Raw genomic sequence first — 20,954 nt, forward strand, 5'->3', positions numbered from 1 at the left:
AGTGCTATAAACCCATACTGTTTTTTGCCATAAAAACCCTAAACCTAACAATCAATCAAATGTATTTATAAAGCCCTTTTTACACCAGCAGATGTCACAAAGTGCTATACAGAAACTCTTACCCTACTTATAACCTATTTTAGCCGTAACCCCTAATTCTAGGGTAGGGTAGCCTAGAACACTTTTAGAAACTATTTTAGTAATAATATTATCTTAGTAAATACAATTATAGTATTAAATAGCGTTTTGATTATTTTGTTGTTATTTTATTACATGTATAATTGCAAGACAGAACACTTGATAAATAAGACACATTTGTTTTATTTTTCAAATGTGGTTTGAATTGGGTGACCTAATAACCTCTGTGTGAAAGTCCAGCAATTGGCGTGAGGCAGGTTTGAGACTGATATGATACACTTTATTTCTCAGCTGCCTCACCAATGTCTGTACGTGAATTAATAACTTTTAATAGCTACATATTTCCAATAGATGGCAGCATAAGACCACAAAGCATCAGGTATAGGCTACAAGCAGCAATATGATTGACATAAAATAGCATGCAACCAAATACTATATGTCCCATGATTTTCTAAAATGGTCACTCATTACTTTAGTTAGCTATATATCTCGTTTTAGGCCTGTGATGCTTTTGGAAGAGCAATTAAATAGTGCCTATAGCAGGTGTTGAACCCCTGGTAAATAATCACTAGTCAGATGCTCCAACCTCAACCCTAGTATACATGCATTTAAAAATAACTAATATATCGATTAAACAACCTCGGAATAGAAAAGACAAGAGTGCGTCTTCCAGCCCACCAATGAATTACATCATGCAACCCTCCCGGTTAGCAAATGTACCTCAACATGCCCCTCGCTTGTGCTAGAAGGCAGAGTGCTCGATGCTGGTTGATGAATCTGACATTGAATGTACTAGGATAATACGTTTTTCTCAACCAGAGGTGACTAAATTAATGTTCAGGCTTATTGATAATCGTTATAGTAATGAAGTATAATTTCAAAACATGAGCATAAAACAGGTAATAATAAACATGAATCATCATTATATTATTTCACAGTAATCTGTTAAATGCTTTTTCAGTCGTTCCTCTTGCGTTAGCAGTGTGGAAAGGGACAGTAAAAAGCGTGTGCAGGAGTTTTCCTGTGAGGGGGAGTGGTGGTGTATTCAGGGAGAAAACTAAACTAACCTTCTGAAATGTCATTTGTGGTCTAATGCTGCTATCTATTGGAATTATTTAGTAACTGCAGTAATACTGAATAAAGTATATCCTTACTAAAGTAGTAATTACTCAGAATTGCAAAATATGACATTTTCTAGTTAATTTTACCACTTACAACCATAACAGAACAATTTATAGCATAACAAACAATGAAACTGACAGAAACCAAAAACACCATACATTTAGTTAACTATATATATAATAATAATAAGCCATTTAGCAGACGCTTTTATCCAAAGCGACTTACAGTCATGCGTGCATACATTTTTTTGTGTATAGGTGGTCCCGGGGATCGAACCCACTACCTTGGCGTTACAGGCGCCGTGCTCTACCAGCTGAGCTACAGAGGACCACAGGACCACAGTATATACTATTTATTTAGATGGGTGACATTATCTGCCAAAGTAAAACCACTGTAGATAAAGAAGAGCTCTCCAGTAGGTGTACCAAAACTTTGAAAGGCCATTTTCTAAAAATTGAGGTTACAAGTTTATCATCTTTCAAAGCAGAATTACTTTCCCATTGTTCCTCAACTGTAGTGTATGATATACCTTTTTCTAGCTGAGTCTCTACTTTTATCCAATGTAAAAAAAAAACACAATTTCTAATTTTGCTACATAAGATTGAATCGAGCCGGTCGGCCACATTTGACTGTGTAAAACCTAGCAGTACTACTGAGGCAGATATATATTATTACTGTGTAAAACCTAGCAGTACTACTTATTTCTCTGAGAGTGAGGCAGATATATTATTACTGTGTAAAATCTAGCAGTACTACTTATTTCTCTGAGAGTGAGGCAGATATATATATTATTACTGTGTAAAACCTAGCAGTACTACTTATTTCTCTGAGAGTGAGGCAGATATATATTATTACTGTGTAAAACCTAGCAGTACTACTTATTTCTCTGAGAGTGAGGCAGGTATATATTAATACTGTGTAAAACCTAGCAGTACTACTTATTTCTCTGAGAGTGAGCCAGATATATATTATTACTGTGTAAAACCTAGTAGTACTACTTATTTCTCTGTGAGTGAGGCAGATATATATAGCATTTTGCAAAAAAACATGATTATTTGTCTCTCTGAAATTAAACCATTAAGTGATAGATTTTAAACAAATACATGTCTGTCGTTGAACAATCCCATGCCATGATTAGATAGTGAAAAAACACACCAATCTCTTTCATAATCTCTTTAAACAATAAAATCTAATTTACGAACATTTCTGAAAATGGATATATAGCGTTTTGGAATGAAACTCTTCTTATGTTTCCCCATCTGAGCTCAGAGTAGATGAGAGACGTAATGTTTGTCTCTGTTATGTTGAAGCCCAATCAAGCAGGAGAGACCAGCCTCCCCTGTACCCAGCTGTGTGTCCATGAAGAGTGACCGGTCTATGATGCAACCTCTAACCTTTAGAGAGGGAGACTTTTCTACTGAACAAAGGTAAGAAGAACTCATGGGTCATGGTCAGTGAGTTAAACAACACTGTCTCTAGTCATTTCTCCTCTCCCATTTTACCATTTATTTTTGTTGTTTTCATAATCCATAGGCTAATCCTTTTTTCCATTCTCATAGTCCTGAAACAATATTAACACAACATTCCCTCCCTGTGTGTGTGTGTGTGTGTGTGTGTGTGTGTGTGTGTGTGTGTGTGTGTGTGAGTGTGTACTCCCTGGATGAGGAAATGTAATCTGATGTTTTGTCCACAGAAACCAACAGGAGAGATCAGAGTCAGAGATTCTCAGTGGTCAGTCTTCCCAGAGTCATCAAACAGACCTGGCCTCCATATTCAGTGTATGTGGTCCTGTTATGTACATTTGTTTTTGTTTACCTCAAGTAAAGTTGATCTGTCAATCATTCATTCATGTGTTAATGAGAAAGCATTTAGTCTCTTGCTTAACTTATTTACTTGATTTATTTCAGTTGCTTGAAGAGAATATTATGACATTTGTGAAGAACGAGCTGAAGATGTTCAAGAGGATTCTTAGTCCAGAACTCCCAGAAGGCTTTGAGAGTCAGAAGCAGGATAAGGAAGTGGTGGATGCTGAAGATGAGAAGCAGGAGAGCAGTGCCAGAGAGGGGGCTCTGAAGATCACACTGCACGTCCTGAGGAAAATGAACCAGAAGGAGCTTGCTGACACACTGGAGAAAAGTAAGAGCTGTCTGCCTCATGTTGAATGCTGTTTTAGAACATTTAAAAGCTGTAGCTAAAGTACAGCTAAAGTAGCTGTGTAATTCAATGATATTGTAGCAGCCTTAACACAACACCTAGTGACCTCATCAAGTAGCAGCAGGGATGTGTTGTGGTGATTAATTTAGACAGAGAGAAGAGGAGAGACAGAGGAGAGAGAGAGAGAACATTATTAATGCCATCAATAATACCAATAATAATATAATCAGTCACACCAGTGTGTAATGCATTATGAAAACATTTACAGATTTATACAGACAGTTAAGAGAATAAATGATTATAATTTAAACTTTATAAGACAGTCTTACAATACTGTAGGCATTAAAACAGATATAATATTAATATCCTCTGTGTTATTTCTAGATTCAGATGAGCGTGCTGTGATACTTCAACGTGAACTCAAATCTAATCTAAAGAAGAAGTTTCAGTGTGTATTTGAGGGGATCGCTAAACAAGGAAACCCAACACTTCTCAATAAGATCTACACAGAGCTCTACATCACAGAGGGTGGAACAGGAGAGGTCAATAATGAACATGAGCTGAGACAGATTGAGACAACAACCAGGAAACAAGCAAGACCAGAGACTGCAATCAAATGTAACGACATCTTCAAACCCTTAACTGGACAAGACAAACGTATCAGAACTGTGCTGACAAAGGGAGTCGCTGGCATCGGAAAAACAGTCTCTGTGCAGAAGTTCATTCTAGACTGGGCTGAAGGAAAAGCAAATCAGGATGTCCAATTTGTATTTTCATTCCCTTTTCGGGAGCTGAATTTGATGAAAAAGGAAAAACACACTTTGATTGAACTTCTCAATCACTTCTCAATGGAAACCAAAGAATCAAGAATCTCCAACTACGACAAGTACAAAGTCCTGTTCGTCTTTGATGGTCTGGATGAGTGCCGACTGCCCCTAGACTTCAAGAAGAACAAGATCTGTTGTGACGTCACAGAGTCAACCTCAGTGGATGTTCTGCTGACAAATCTCATCAAGGGAAATCTGCTTCCCTCTGCTCTCCTCTGGATAACTACCCGACCTGCAGCAGCCAATAAGATCCCTTCAGGGTGTGTTGACCAGGTGACAGAGGTACGAGGGTTCAATGACCCACAGAAGGAGGAGTACTTCAGGAAGAGATTCGGTGATGAGGACCTGGCCAGCAGAATCATCTCACACATAAAGACATCAAGGAGCCTCCACATCATGTGCCACATTCCAGTCTTCTGTTGGATTTCTGCAACAGTCCTTGAACACATGTTGAGTACAGACAAGACAGAAGAGATGCCCAAAACTCTGACTGAGATGTTCATACACCTTGTGGCGTTTCATACCAAACAGAAGAATGAAAAGTATCTTGGGAAAGAAGAGACAGGTCCACACTGGAATAAAGAGAGCATTCTGTCACTGGGAAAACTGGCTTTTCAACAGCTTGTTGAGGGCAATCTGATTTTCTATAAAAAAGACCTGAAAAGGGCTGGCATTGATGTTAATGAAGCATCAGTGTACTCAGGATTGTGCACACAGATCTTTAAAGAGGAATGTGTGCTGTACCAGGAAAAGGTGTACTGCTTCGTGCATCTGAGCATTCAGGAGTTTCTGGCTGCTGTATATGTGTTCCTCTCATTCATCAACAACAATGAGAATCTAATGGCCGAACCTCAATCAATGTTCAGCTACTTTTTTGCGCAGTCCAGAGACAAGCCTGAAGTCACTGTCTACAAGAGTGCTGTGGATAAAGCCTTACAAAGTGAGACAGGAAACCTGGACCTTTTCCTCCGCTTCCTTCTGGGCCTCTCACTGGAGTCCAATCAGAAGTACTTACGAGGTCTACTGACAAAGACAAGAAGCAGCTCACAGAGCCAAGAAGAAACAGTCAAGTACATCAAGGAGAAGATCAGGGAGAATCCCTCTCCAGAGAGGTGCATCAATCTGTTCCACTGTCTGAATGAACTGAATGACCATTCTCTAGTGGAGGAGATCCAAAGCTACCTGAGATCAGGAAGTCTCTCAGATGCCAAACTGTCACCTGCACAGTGGTCAGCTCTGGTCTTTGTGTTGCTGACTTCAGAAAAGGAGCTGGAAGTGTTTGACCTGAAGAAATACTCCAGATCCGAGGAAGGTCTTCTGAGGCTGCTGCCAGTGGTCAAAGCCTCCAGAGCTGCTCTGTGAGTATATAAAATGACATTTAAGTACTAATCATCAGGAAGAAATATTCAGTTAAAAAATATATGTATTATTAAAAAACATATTGAATCAATGCATTGGTGTTCACATTAGTATAACAATATGACCATGCAATTCTAGGAGACGGAAGATTAATCTATATGTTGTTTAAGAGAATAAACCAAATGCATCTGCCATTGTCCTACACTACTGGTGTTAAATTAACAGTTTGTGAAATCATGATGATCTCTTTGCAGGCTGTCAGGCTGTGGAGTCACAGAGGAAGGCTGTGCTTCTCTGGTCTCAGCTCTGAAGTCAAACCCCTCACACCTGAGAGAGCTGGATCTGAGTAACAATGACCTGAAGGATTCAGGAGTGAAGCTGCTCTCTGCTGGACTGGGGAATCCCCACTGTAAACTGGAGACTCTGAGGTCAGTATTCCTGTAGTTGGTCAACAAGTGATAACTGTTCACCAGATCCACATGTGTTTACCAGGCACACATAGTCCACACCATATGTGTTTGGACAGTGAAGTTTACAGTTTTACATTTGGTGCTATGCTCCAGCAATTTGGATTTGAGATAGAATGTTTCATATTAGGTGACAGTACAGAATGTCACCTTTTATTTGAGGTTAATGGTGAGAGGTTAGTATGTTTTGTTGTAGCCTCTGTAACTTTCTCATTCATTATTATTCATGATTCATTCATGATTTTTCTTAATCATGTCATCATCAGGATTAATTTAGTAGTGTTTAGAAACATGTTATCTACTCTCTTAGACAGAAAATTACTCCAGTCAACATCCACCATTCAGTTACTATCGGGCAAAACATAACCCAAAACACAACCAAAACAAACTGCAAATGCAACCAACGAGTTTGGGACCAAATACTAAACTTTTGACTAGTTTAAAACACTATAAGTGAATTGGTCAGAATACTTATGACTTTTTCAAATGGGGGGACTAGATACATAAAGTGCTTTCATTTCTAAACGGTGAAACAGACTTGTATTAAAATACCCTCAAATAAAAGGTGACATTATATACTGTCACCTCATATGAAACATTTAATCTCAAATCCAAAATGTTGGAGTACAGAGCCAAATTTAAAATGTTAGCTTCACTGTCAAAATAGATATGGTGTGGACTGTATACTCAATACAATCTAAATCTGATACCTCACTGTCTGTCTTTTGACTGATACTGCTTTTTAAACTGCTCTGGTCAGTCTACTCAAATATTCGTACTATACATTTTTCTCTCTACACACAATATTATGATTTTTTCTAATAATGATATATATATGGCAGGTTTCAGGACACTGGTATAAATGAAATTTTGAAAACATACTGCCACTATTTTCACCACCAAAGAATAGCAGTGTGGTTTTAATATGATTTGACTCTTTGCAGGCTGTCAGGCTGTCTAGTCACAGAGGAAGGCTGTGCTTCTCTGGTCTCAGCTCTGAAGTCAAACCCCTCACACCTGAGAGAGCTGGATCTGAGTAACAATGACCTGAAGGATTCAGGAGTGAAGCTGCTCTCTGCTGGACTGGGGAATCCCCACTGTAAACTGGAGACTCTGAGGTCAGTATTCCTGTAGTTGGTCAACAAGTGATAACTGTTCACCAGATCCACATGTGTTTACCAGGCACACATAGTCCACACCATATGTGTTTGGACAGTGAAGCTTACAGTTTTACATTTGGTGCTATGCTCCAGCATTTTGGATTTGAGATAGAATGTTTCATATTAGGTGACAGTACAGAATGTCACCTTTTATTTGAGGATATTTTCATACACATCTGTGTCACTGTTTAAAAATGAAATCACTTTATGTATCTAGTTCTCCCATTTGTATATGTCGTAGTAATTTGGACATATTCACTTATATTGTATTAAAGTAGTCATAAGTTTATTATTTGGTCCCATATTCCTTACCTGCAGTGATTACATCAAGCTCGTGATTCTACAAACTTGTTGAATACATTTGCAGTTTGTCTTGGTTGTGTTTTGGATGATGTTTTTCCCAATATAAACTGAATGGTGAATAATGTCCTGTCATTTTGGAGTCACTTCACTTGTATTGTCAGTAAGAATAGAAGATGTTTCTGAACACTTCTACATTCATGTGGAGGCTACCATGATTATGAATAATCATGAATGAATCGTGAATTATGATGAATGAGAAAGTTACAGAGGAACAAGGATCATACCCCCTCTGTTATTGGTAATGGTGAGAGGTTAGCATGTTTTGTTTTAGCCTCTGTAACTTTCTCATTCATAATTATTCATGATTCATTCATGATTATTCTTAATCAAGGCATCATCAGGATTAATTTAGTAGTGTTTAGAAACATGTTATCTACACACTTAGACAGAAAATTACTCCAGTCATCATCCACCATTCAGTTACTATTGGGCAAAACATAACCCAAAACACAACCAAAACAAACTGCAAATGCAATCAACGAGTTTGGGACCAAAATACTAAACTTTTGACTACTTTAATATACTGTAAGTTAATTGGTTAGAATACTTATGACTTCTTCAAATACGGGGAATAGATACATAAAGTACTTTTATTTTTCTAAAGGGTGAAACAGAAATATATGAAAATACCCTCAAATAAAAGGTGACATTATATACTGTCACCTCATATGAAACATTTGATCTCAAATCCAAAATGCTGGAGTATAGAGCCAAATTTAAAATGTTAGCTTCACTGTCAAAATAGATATGGTGTGGACTGTATACTCAATACAATCTAAATATGATACCTCACTGTCTGTCTTTTTACTGATACTGCTTTTTAAACTGCTCTGGTCAGTCTACTCAAATATTCGTAATATACATTTTTATATCTACAAGCAATACTTTGATAATTTGTAATTTCTAATAATGATACATTAATTTATGAATAGATATGGCAGGTTTCAGGACACTGATATATCTGAATATGTTGAAAAAATATACTGCCACTATTTTCACCACCAAAGAAAAGCAGTGTGATTTTAATATGATTTGACTCTTTGCAGGCTGTCACGCTGTCTAGTCACAGAGGAAGGCTGTGCTTCTCTGGTCTCAGCTCTGAAGTCAAACCCCTCACACCTGAGAGAGCTGGACCTGAGTAACAATGACCTGAAGGATTCAGGAGTGAAGCTGCTCTCTGCTGGACTGAGGAATCCCCACTGTAAACTGGAGACTCTGAGGTCAGTATTCCTGTAGTTGGTCAACAAGTGATAACTGTTCACCAGATCCACATGTGTTTACCAGGCACACATAGTCCACATCATATGTGTTTGGACAGTGAAGTTTACAGTTTTAAATTTGGTGCTATGCTCCAGCATTTTGGATTTGAGATATAATGTTTCATATGAGGTGACAGTATATAATGGCACCTTTTATTTGAGGATGTTTTCATACATATCTGTTTTACTGTTTAGAAATGAAAGCACTTTATGTATCTATTTCTCCCATTTGATAAAGTCGTAATAATTTGGACATATTCACTTATATTCCATTAAAGTAGTCATAAATTTAGTATTTGGTCCCATATTCCTTACCCACAGTGATTACATCAAGCTTGTGATTCTACAAACTTGTTGAATGCATTTGCAGTTTGTTTTTGTTCACACACACTTGACACACACTGGACACACATGCACACACATTTGACACACACACACTGGACACTCACACAACCTGGACACACACACACACACACTGGACACACACATACACACTGGACACACACACACACACACACACGCTGGACACACACGCTGTACACACACACACTGGACACAGGCACACACTGGACACACAAACACACTCTAGGATTTATTTAGTCAAACGTTTTTGGTAACATATTCCTTGCCTGTGGTGATTACATCAGTCGTGTGATTCTACAAACTTGTTGAATACATTTGCAGTTTGTTTTAGTTGTGTTTTGGATGATGTTTTTCCCAATAGAAACTGAATGGTGAATAATATCCTGTCATTTTGGAGTCACTTCACTTATATTGTCAGTAAGAATAGAAGATGTTTCTGAACACTTCTACATTCATGTGGACGCTACAATGATTATGAATAATCATGAATGAATGGTGAATGATGATGAATGAGAAAGTTACAGAGGAACAAGGATCATACCCCCTCTGTTATTGGTAATGGTGAGAGGTTAGCATGTTTTGTTGTAGCCTCTGTAACTTTCTCACTCATTATAATTCATGATTCATTCATGATTGTTCTTCATGTCATCATCAGGATTAATTTAGTAATGTTTAGAAACATGTTATCTACTCACTTAGACAGAAAATTGCTCCAGTCATCATCCACCATTCAGTTACTATTGGGTAAAACATAACCCAAAACACAACCAAAACAAACTGCAAATGCAACCAACGAGTTTGAGACCAAATACTCAACTTTTGACTACTTTAATACACTATAAGTGAATTGGTCAGAATACATATGACTTCTTCAAATAGGGGGACTAGATACATAAAGTGCTTTCATTTCTAAATGGTGAAACAGATATGTATTAAAATATCCTCAAATAAAAGGTGACATTATATACTGTCACCTCATATGAAACATTTGATCTCAAATCCAAAATGTTGGAGTACAGAGCCAAATTTAAAATGTTAGCTTCACTGTCAAAATAGATATGGTCTGGACTGTATACTCAATACAATCTAAATCTGATACCTCACTGTCTGTCTTTTGACTGATACTGCTTTTTAAACTGCTCTGGTCAGTCTACTCAAATATTTGTAATATGCATTTTTCTCTCTACAAGCAATACTTCGATCATTTGCCATTGTTAATAATGATACATTCATTTATGAATATATATGTCAGGTTTCAGGACACTGATATATCTGAATATGTTGAAAAAATATACTGCCACTATTTTCACCACCAAAGAATAGCAGTGTGATTTTAATATGATTTGACTCTTTGCAGGCTGTCAGGCTGTCTAGTCACACAGGAAGGCTGTGCTTCTCTGGTCTCAGCTCTGAAGTCAAACCCCTCACACCTGAGAGAGCTGGACCTGAGCTACAATCACCCAGGAGACTCAGGAGTCAGACTGCTCTCTGCTGGACTGGAGGATCCACACTGCAGACTGGAGAAACTCAAGTATGTAGAGGGTTTATGTCAATGTTCATATCAGACATGTTGGAGTTATCAGGCTAGTTAAGACAAACATTCTGACCACCATTTGGACTAAGTTATATAAAGACTGTGTGTGTGTGTGTGTGTGTGTGTGTGTGTGTGTGTGTGTGTGTGTGTGTGTGTGTGTGTCCAGTGTGTGTGTGTGTGTGTGTGTGTGTGTGTGTGTGTGTGTGTGTGTGTGTGTGTGTGTGTGTGTGTGTGTCCAGTGTGTGTGTGTCCAGTGTGTGTGTGTGTGTCCGGTGTGTGTGTGTTTGTCCAGTGTGTGTGTGTGTGTGTGTGTGTGTGTGTTTGTCCAGTGTGTATGTGTGTCCAGTGTGTGTGTGTGTCCAGTGTGTGTACTGATACACGTGCACACACACTGGACACACACACACACTGGACACACATACACACTGGACACACATACACACTGGACACACACACACACACTGGACACACACACACACACACAAACTGTAAACACACACACTGGACACATACACACAAAGTACACACACACACACACAAAGGACACACACACACACACACACACTGGACAAACACACACACTGGACACACACGCACTCACACTGGACACACACACACTAGACACACACACACACACACACTAGACATACACACACACACTGGACACACACACACAATGGACACACACACACACACTGGACAAACACACACACACACACACACACACACACACTGGACACACACACACACACACACTAGACACACACGCACACACACACACTGGACACACACAAACACACCGGACACACACACACACACTGGACACACACACACACACTGGACACACACACACAAATGTATATACTGACTGTTTGTGTGTGTGTGTGTGTGTGTGTGTGTGTGTGTGTGTGTGTGTGTGTGTGTGTGTGTGTGTGTGTGTGTGTGTGTGTGTGTGAGTTCAGGTGTATCCCTCAATGACTGTCTGTTCTTCTGCTTACCACTACAGTGTGGAACATGGTGGAGAGAACACAATGAAACCTGGACTTAGAAAATGTGAGTGTTGACTGCTGTGAAGAATATGACTAAGAATAAGTCTTAATTCAAGTGAAGTCAAAGTCAAAGACCACCATCATTACGTACTTGGTCATATTAAATATCAGCTGTAGTTCTACAGAAGCACAAATCAGGGACACCAAAGTTTACAAAGAGTTGCTTTGACAATGTGTGTGTGTGTGTGTGTGTGTGTGTGTGTGTGTGTGTGTGTGTGTGTGTGTGTGTGTGTGTGTGTGTGTGTGTGTGTGTGTGTGTGTGGCGTGTTCAGTGTAAGTGTGTGTGTGTGTGTGTGTGTGTTCAGGATGTTTATGTTTGAGTGTGTGTGTGTGTGTGTGTGTGTGTGTGTGTGTGTGTGTGTGTGTGTGTGTGTGTGTGTGTGTGTGTGTGTGTGTGTGTGTGTGTGTGTGTGTGTGTTCAGGATTTGTGTGTGTGTCTGTGTGTGTGTGTAGTTAATGGGAATAAGTGTGTTTTATATTACCATACAGTATAACATATGATCATTCAACAAGTCTCAAGTTACCTTAACTTCTCCTTTTGATACCTAGAAACATCTACATTAAATGAATTAGTGAAAAGTGAGTTAACATTCTAATGTGAATGATGATGATTTCTAATATTGTGTCTGGTTTCATCCATCAGATGTCTGTGATCTCACACTGGACCTAAACACAGTAAACAGAGACCTCTCTCTGTCTGAGGAGAACAGAAAGGTCAAATCAAATCAAATCAAATTTTATTGGTCACATGCGCCGAATACAACAGGTGCAGACATTACAGTGAAATGCTTACTTACAGCCCTTAACCAACAGTGCATTTATTTTAAACAAAAAAGTAAGAATAAAACAACAACAAAAAAGTGTTGAGAAAAAAAGAGCAGAAGTAAAAAATAAAGTGACAGTAGGGAGGCTATATATACAATAGAATAAAGTGACAGTAGGGAGGCTATATATACAGGGGGGTACCGTTGCATAGTCAATGTGCGGGGGCACCGGCTAGTTGAGGTAATATGTACATGTGGGTAGAGTTAAAGTGACTATGCATAAATACTTAACAGAGTAGCAGCAGCGTAAAAAGGATGGGGTGGGGGGGCAGTGCAAATAGTCCGGGTAGCCATGATTAGCTGTTCAGGAGTCTTATGGCTTGGGGGTAGAAGCTGTTGAGAAGTCTTTTGGACCTAGACTTGGCACTCCGGTACCGCTTGCCGTGCGGTAGCAGAGAGAACAGTCTATGACTAGGGTGACTGGAGTCTTTGACAATTTTGAGGGCCTTCCTCTGACACCGCCTGGTATAGAGGTCCTGGATGGCAGGGAGCTTTGCCCCAGTGATGTACTGGGCCGTACGCACTACCCTCTGTAGTGCCTTGCGGTCAGAGGCCAAGCAGTTGCCATACCAGGCGGTGATGCAACCAGTCAGGATGCTCTCGATGGTGCAGCTGTAGAATTTTTTGAGGATCTGAGGACCCATGCCAAATCTTTTTAGTCTCCTGAGGGGGAATAGGCTTTGTCGTGCCCTCTTCACGACTGTCTTGGTGTGTTTGGACCATGATAGTTCGTTGGTGATGTGGACACCAAGGAACTTGAAGCTCTCAACCTGTTCCACTACAGCCCCGTCGATGAGAATGGGGGCGTGCTCAGTCCTCTTTTTTTTCCTGTAGTCCACAATCATCTCCTTTGTCTTGGTCACGTTGAGGGAGAGGTTGTTGTCCTGGCACCACACGGCCAGATCTCTGACCTCCTCCCTATAGGCTGTCTCATCGTTGTCGGTGATCAGGCCTACCACTGTTGTGTCGTCGGCAAACTTAATGATGGTGTTGGAGTCGTGCCTGGCCATGCAGTCATGGGTGAACAGAGAGTACAGGAGGGGACTGAGCACGCACCCCTGAGGGGCCCCCGTGTTGAGGATCAGTGTGGCAGATGTGTTGTTACCTACCCTTACCACCTGGGGGCGGCCCGTCAGGAAGTCCAGGATCCAGTTGCAGAGGGAGGTGTTTAGTCCCAGGATCCTTAGCTTAGTGATGAGCTTTGAGGGCACTATGGTGTTGAATGCTGAGCTGTAGTCAATGAATAGCATTCTCACGTAGGTGTTCCTCTTGTCCAGGTGGGAAAGGGCAGTGTGGAGTGCGATAGAGATTGCATCATCTGTGGATCTGTTGGGGCGGTATGCAAATTGGAGTGGGTCTAGGGTTTCTGGGATTATGCTGTTGATGTGAGCCATGACCAGTCTTTCAAAGCACTTCATGGCTACAGACGTCAGTGCCACGGGTCGGTAGTCATTTAGGCAGGTTATCTTAGAGTTCTTGGGCACGGGGACTATGGTGGTCTGCTTGAAACATGTTGGTATTACAGACTCAGTCAGGGACATGTTGAAAATGTCAGTGAAGACACTTGCCAGTTGGTCAGCACATGCTCGGAGTACACGTCCTGGTAATCCGTCTGGCCCTGCGGCCTTGTGAATGTTGACCTGCTTAAAAGTCTTACTCACATCGGCTACGGAGAGCGTGATCACATAGTCGTCCGGAACAGCTGGTGCTCTCATGCATGCTTCAGTGTTGCTTGCCTCGAAGCGAGCATAGAAGTGGTTTAGCTCGTCTGGTAGGCTTGTGTCACTGGGCAGCTCGCGGCTGTGCTTCCCTTTGTAGTCTGTAATAGTTTTCAAGCCCTGCCACATCCGACGAGCGTCAGAGCCAGTGACATATAGGGGAGAGGAGCAGCTGTATCCTGATCACCCAGAGAGATTTGAGGACTATCAACAGGTGCTGTGTAGAGAGGGTCTGACTGGGCGCTGTTACTGGGAGGTAGAGTGGAGTGGGGGAGGGGTTTATATAGGAGTGGCATATAAAGGAATCAGCAGGAGAGGAAGGGGTAATGACTGTTGTCTTGGATACAATGACAAGTCCTGGAGTCTGTTCTGCTCTGACAACAGTTACACTGCCTGGCACAATAATAAGTCCACTACCATAGACGTCCCCTCCTCCAGCTCCCACATAGTAGGAGTGTATCTGGACTGGCCAGCCGGCACTCTGTCCTTCTACAGAGTCTCCTCTGACACACTGACCCACCTGAACACATTCCACTCCACATTCACTGAGCCCCTCTATCCAGGGTTTAGGGTTTATTATGACTCCTCAGTGTCCCTGTAAATAATAACCATGGTAACACTGACACACACACACACACACACACACACACACTGGACACACACACTGGACAAACACACACACACTGGACACAAACACGCAGGACAAACACACACTAGACACACATACACACTGGACAAACACACACACTGTACACACACACACACACACTAGACACACACTGGACACACACTGGACACACACACACTGGACACACACACACTGGACACACACACACACACTGAACACACACACACACACACACTGGACACACACACTGGACACACACACATTACATTTTAGTCATTTAGCAGACGCTCTTATCCAGAGCGACTTACAGCTCTTATCCAGAGCAACTTATGCCAAGCACTATCAATTGAGCTATATCCCATTCCCTCCTCTATCCTAGACGACGCTGGGCCAATTGTGCGCCGCCCATGAGTCTCCCGGTCGCGGCCGGCTGCGACAGAGCCTGAATTCGAACCAGGATCTCTAGTGGCACAGTTAGCACTGCGATGCATTAGACCACTGCGCCACTCAGCGTGGCACACACACACACACTGGACACAAACACACTGAACACACACATGCTGAACACACACACACACACACACACACACACACACTTGTGAAGACAAACCTTTTAATTAAATCTGCTAAATGAGCGAATTTAGGAGGAAACGTCAGTGAGTGAAGTGAATGAAGATCACGTGACTGAGGAAAATATTGCTTTGGTTGAGGACAATATTGAAGTGAGTGACAATCAGGAGCTTATTGAGAAATGAACAAGTATTGTAATTGATGGAAATATTGGACAGTTTGATAAAAGTATTGAACAGTGGAGCTCATATACAGAACGGTTTGAATATTTTGTTCTTGTAAATGACATGGATGAGGACAACATTGTGCCTACATGTTTTAGTGTAATGGGGCCAAAGACATGTGTGTGTGTGACCTCAGAGCTGAGAGCAGAGAAGCACAGCCTTCCTCTGTGACTAGACAGCCTGACAGCCTGCACAGAGTCAAATTATATTAAAACCTCACTGCTATTCTTTGGTGGTGAAGATATTGACAGTATATTTTTCAACATTTTCATTTAAATCAGTGTCCTGAAACCTGCTCTATCTATTCATAAATTGATGTTTCATTATTAGAAATTACAAATTATCAAAGTATTGCTTGTAGAGAGAAAAATGTATAGTCCAAATATTTGAGTAGACTGACCAGACCACTTTAAAAAGCAGTATCAGTCCAAAGACAGACAGTGAGGTATCAGATTTAGATTGTATTGAGTATACAGTCCACACCATATCTACAGTGCATTCAAAAAGTATTCAGACCCCTTGACTTTTTAGTTACAGCCTTATTCTAAAATAGATTACATTAGTTATTTTTCCTCATCAATTTACACACAATACCCCATAATGACAAAGTGAAAACAGGTTTTTAGACATGTTTGCAAATATATAGAAATACCTTATTTACAGAAGTTTTCAGACCCTTTGCTATGAGATTCGAAATTGAGCTCATGTGCATCCTGTTTCCGTTGATCATCCTGAGATGTTTCTACAACTTGATTGGAGTCCACCTGTGGTAAATTCAATTGATTGGACATGATTTGGAAAGGCACACACCTGTCTACATAAGGTCCCACAGTTGACAGTGCATGTCAGAGCAAAAACCAAGCCATGAGGTCGAAGGAATTGTCCGTAGAGCTCCGAGACAGGATTGTGTCGAGACACAGATCTGGGGAAGGGTACCAAAACATTTCTGCAGCATTGAAGGTCCCCAAGAACACAGTGGCCTCCATCATTCTTAAATGGAAGAAGTTTGGAACCACCAAGATTCTTCCTAGAGCTGGCCGCCTGGGGGAGAAGGGCCTTGGTCAGGGAGGTGACGAAGAACCCGCGAAGAACCCAATGGTCACTCTGACAGAGCTCCAGAGTACCTCTGTGGATATGGGAGAACCTTCCAGAAGGACATCTCTGTAGCACTCAGTGATCAATCAGTCCTTTATGGTAGAGTGGCCAGACGGAAGCCACTCCTCAGTAAAAGGCACATGACAGCCCGCTTGGAGTTTGCCAAAAGGCACCTAAAGATTCTCAGACCATGAGAAACAAGATTCTCTGGTCTGATGAAACCAAGATTGAACTCTTTGGCTTGAATGCCAAGCGTCACGTCTGGAGGAAACCTGGCACCATCCCTACGGTGAAGCATGGTGGTGGCAGCATGCTGTGGGGATGTTTTTCAGTGGCAGAGACTGGGAGACTAGTCAGAATCAAAGGAAAGATGAACAGAGCAAAGTACAGAGAGATCCTTGATGAAAACCTGCTCCAGAAGGCTCTGGACCTCAGACTGGGGTGAAGGTTCACCTTCCAACAGGACAAGGAGCCTAAGCACACAACCAAGACAATGCAGGAGTTCTAAAAACCCATAACTTTGTCATTATGGGATGTTGTGTGTAGATTGATGAGGGAAAAAAACAGTTTAATCAATTTTAGAATAAGGCTTCAACGTAACAAAATGTGGAAAAAGTCAAGGGGTCTGAATACTTTCCGAAAGCACTGTGTAACTATACACTATATATACAGCAGTATGTGGACACCCTTTCAAATTAGTGGATTTGGATATTTCAGCCACACCGGTTGCTGACAGGTGTATAAAATCGAGCACACAGCCATGCAATCTCCATAGACACTAAGCGGTCCCGTTCTGTGAGCTTGTGTGGCCTACAACTTCGCGACTGAGCCGTTGTTGCTCCTAGATGTTTCCACTTCACAATAAAAGCACTTACAGTTGACCGGGGCAGCTCTAGCAGGGCAGAAATGTGACTTGTTGGAAAGGTGGCATTCTATGACGGTGCCATGTTGAAAGTCAATGAGCACTTCAGTAAGGCCATTCTACTGCCAATGTTTGTCTATGGAGATTGCATGGCTGTGTGCTCGATTTCATACACCTGTCAGCAACGGGTTTGGCTGAAATAGCCAAATCCACTAATTTGAAGGGTTGTCCACATACTTTTGTATATATAGTTTCCCTGGTATATTACTCGTCTCACCAGTCCATTTATGCTGCTCTGGCGCCATCCTGTGGACAGCTGTGAACACAACTTCAACTCCATTACATTCAATGTATCCCACAAAGTGCCACTTGGCTGGACAAAGCAGTCTGAATGGAAATCAGGTCCATAAATGAATACAGGCAGACACACAGCCTTACATGTCATATCACTGAGTCTCAGTTTAAATCACGGTTTAAACATAACAAGTCATTGCAAGTGAAACCATTTCTCAATTAGGTTTTAGGTTTTATTTATTCACACCAAAGACAATAAGTGAAAGACAAAACACTGCAGATAAATAAACAGGTAAAAACGGTGTTCAGGTGAGGATGGGAAGCTCAAAAGGGCTGATATGAAAACCACAACACAAATAAAAGTAAAAAACTAAACGTTTGTTCAATCTGTTAAACAAAACATATTAATTTTAATTATACATGATATACAGTGGTTTGCGAATGTATTCACTCCCCTTGGTATTTTTCCTATTTTGTTGCCTTACAACCTGGAATTAAAATATATTTTTTGGGTGTTTGTATCAATTGATTTACACAACATGCCTACCACTTTGAAGATGAAAAATATGTTTTATTGTGAAACAAACAAGAAATAAGACAAAAAAACAGAAAACTTGAGCGTGCATAACTATTCACCCCCCCAAAGTCAATACTTAGTAGAGCCACCTTTTGCAGCAATTACAACTGCAAGTCTCTTGGGGTATAAATAAAAAAATAAATTGGTCATTTAGCAGACGCTCTTATCCAGAGCGACTTACAGGAGCAATTAGGGTTAAGTGCCTTGCTCAAGGGCACATCGACAGGTTTTTCACCTAGTCGGCTCGGGGATTAGAACCAACGACCTTTCGGTTACTGGCACAACGCTCTTATGGGTATGTCTCTATAAGCTTGGCACATCTAGCCACTGGGATTTTTGCCCATTCTTCAAGGCAAAACTGCTCCAGCTCCTTCAAGTTGGATGGGTTCCGCTGGTGTACAGCAATCTTTAAGTCATACCACAGATTCTCAATTGGATTGAGGTCTGGGCTTTGACTAGGCCATTCCAAGACATTTAAATGTTTCCCCTTAAACCACTCAAGTGTTGCTTTAGCAGTATGCTTAGGGTCATTGACCTGCTGGAAGGTGAACCTCTGTCCCAGTCTCAAATCTCTGGAAGACTGAAACAGGTTTCCCTCAAGAATTTCCCTGTATTCAGCGCCATCCATCATTCCTTCAATTCTGACCAGTTTCCCAGTCCCTGCCGATGAAAAACATCCCCACAGCATGATGCTGCCACCACCATGCTTCACTGTGGGGACGGTGTTCTCGGGGTGATGAGAGGTGTTGGGTTTGCGCCAGACATAGCGTTTTCCTTGATGGCCAAAAAGCTCAATTTTTGTCTGACCAGAGTACCTTCTTCCATATGTGTGGGGAGTCTCCCCCAAACATATGGAAGGGGGAATGTGTTTGCTTATTTTTTTTTTAAGCAAGATATCTTTTGTTTTCACATCATGCTTTAATGTTCTGAACACTCCAGGATCCAGCAGATCCTACAGGGATAATGTGAAAATGCCTCTAATAGAGGTTTTGAATGAGCAAGTCTGAAGCGAACAGTAAGAGCTGATATATCATGTAGATTAAACACAGTGGAGAAACATTGTAGAACCACTCAGAGAGGTATTCATCTACAGGACTGGGACACTGGAGAACCACTCAGAGAGGTATTCATCTACAGGACTGGGACACTGGAGAACCACTCAGAGAGGTATTCATCTACAGGACTGGGACACTGGAGAACCACTCAGAGAGGTATTCATCTACAGGACTGGGACACTGGAGAACCACTCAGAGAGGTATTCATCTACAGGACTGGGACACTGGAGAACCACTCAGAGAGGTATTCATCTACAGGACTGGGACACTGGAGAACCACTCAGAGAGGTATTCATCTACAGGACTGGGACACTGGAGAACCACTCAGAGAGGTATTCATCTACAGTACTGGGACACTGGAGAACCACTCAGAGAGGTAATCATCTACAGGACTGGGACACTGTAAAACCACTCAGAGAGGTATTCATCTACAGGACTGGGACACTGGAGAACCACTCAGAGAGGTATTCATCTACAGGACTGAGACACTGGAGAACCACTCAGAGTGGTATTCATCTACAGGACTGGGACACTGGAGAACCACTCAGAGAGTTATTCATCTACAGGACTGGGACACTGTAAAACCACTCAGAGAGGTATTCATCTACAGGACTGAGACACTGGAGAACCACTCAGAGAAGTATTCATCTACAGGACTGAGACACTGTAGAACCAGTCAGAGAGGTATTCATCTACAGGACTGAGACACTGTAGAACCACTCAGAGAGGTATTCATCTACAGGACTGGGACACTGTAAAACCACTCAGAGAGGTATTCATCTACAGGACTGAGACACTGTAAAACCACTCAGAGAGGTATTCATCTACAGGACTGGGACACTATAAAACCACTCAGAGAGGTATTCATCTACAGGACTGAGACACTGTAAAACCACTCAGAGAGGTATTCATCTACAGGACTGAGACACTGTAGAACCACTCAGAGAGGTATTCATCTACAAGACTGAGACACTGTAAAACCACTCAGAGAGGTATTCATCTACAAGACTGAGACATTGTAGAACCACTCAGAGAGGTATTCATCTACAAGACTGAGACATTGTAGAACCACTCAGAGAGGTATTCATCTACAGGATTGGGACACTGTAAAACCACTCAGAGAGGTATTCATCTACAGGACTGAGACACTGTAAAACCACTCAGAGAGGTATTCATCTACAGGACTGAAACACTGTAAAACCACTCAGAGAGGTATTCATCTACAGGACTGGGACACTGTAAAACCACTCAGAGAGGTATTCATCTACAGGACTGAAACACTGTAAAACCACTCAGAGAGGTTTTCATCTAC

General features: G+C 41.3%; 1 protein-coding gene across 1 annotated transcript; it reads left to right on the plus strand.

The window, feature by feature from the left end:
- The first annotated feature begins 3,223 nt into the window (after positions 1-3,223).
- On the plus strand, positions 3,224-15,001 carry LOC311122873 (NLR family CARD domain-containing protein 3-like). The gene is made up of 7 exons (XM_084197185.1): positions 3,224-3,396; positions 3,799-5,599; positions 5,855-6,028; positions 7,012-7,185; positions 8,637-8,810; positions 10,570-10,774; positions 14,555-15,001. The coding sequence occupies exons 1-7, from the start codon at positions 3,360-3,362 to the stop codon at positions 14,936-14,938; spliced, it is 2,949 nt and encodes a 982-aa protein (XP_084053311.1). The 5' UTR covers positions 3,224-3,359; the 3' UTR covers positions 14,939-15,001.
- The last annotated feature ends 5,953 nt before the right edge of the window (positions 15,002-20,954 follow it).

Source organism: Coregonus lavaretus (genome assembly GCF_964263955.1).
Source record: "Coregonus lavaretus genome assembly, contig: HAP1_SCAFFOLD_306, whole genome shotgun sequence".
Taxonomy (NCBI): domain Eukaryota; kingdom Metazoa; phylum Chordata; class Actinopteri; order Salmoniformes; family Salmonidae; genus Coregonus; species Coregonus lavaretus.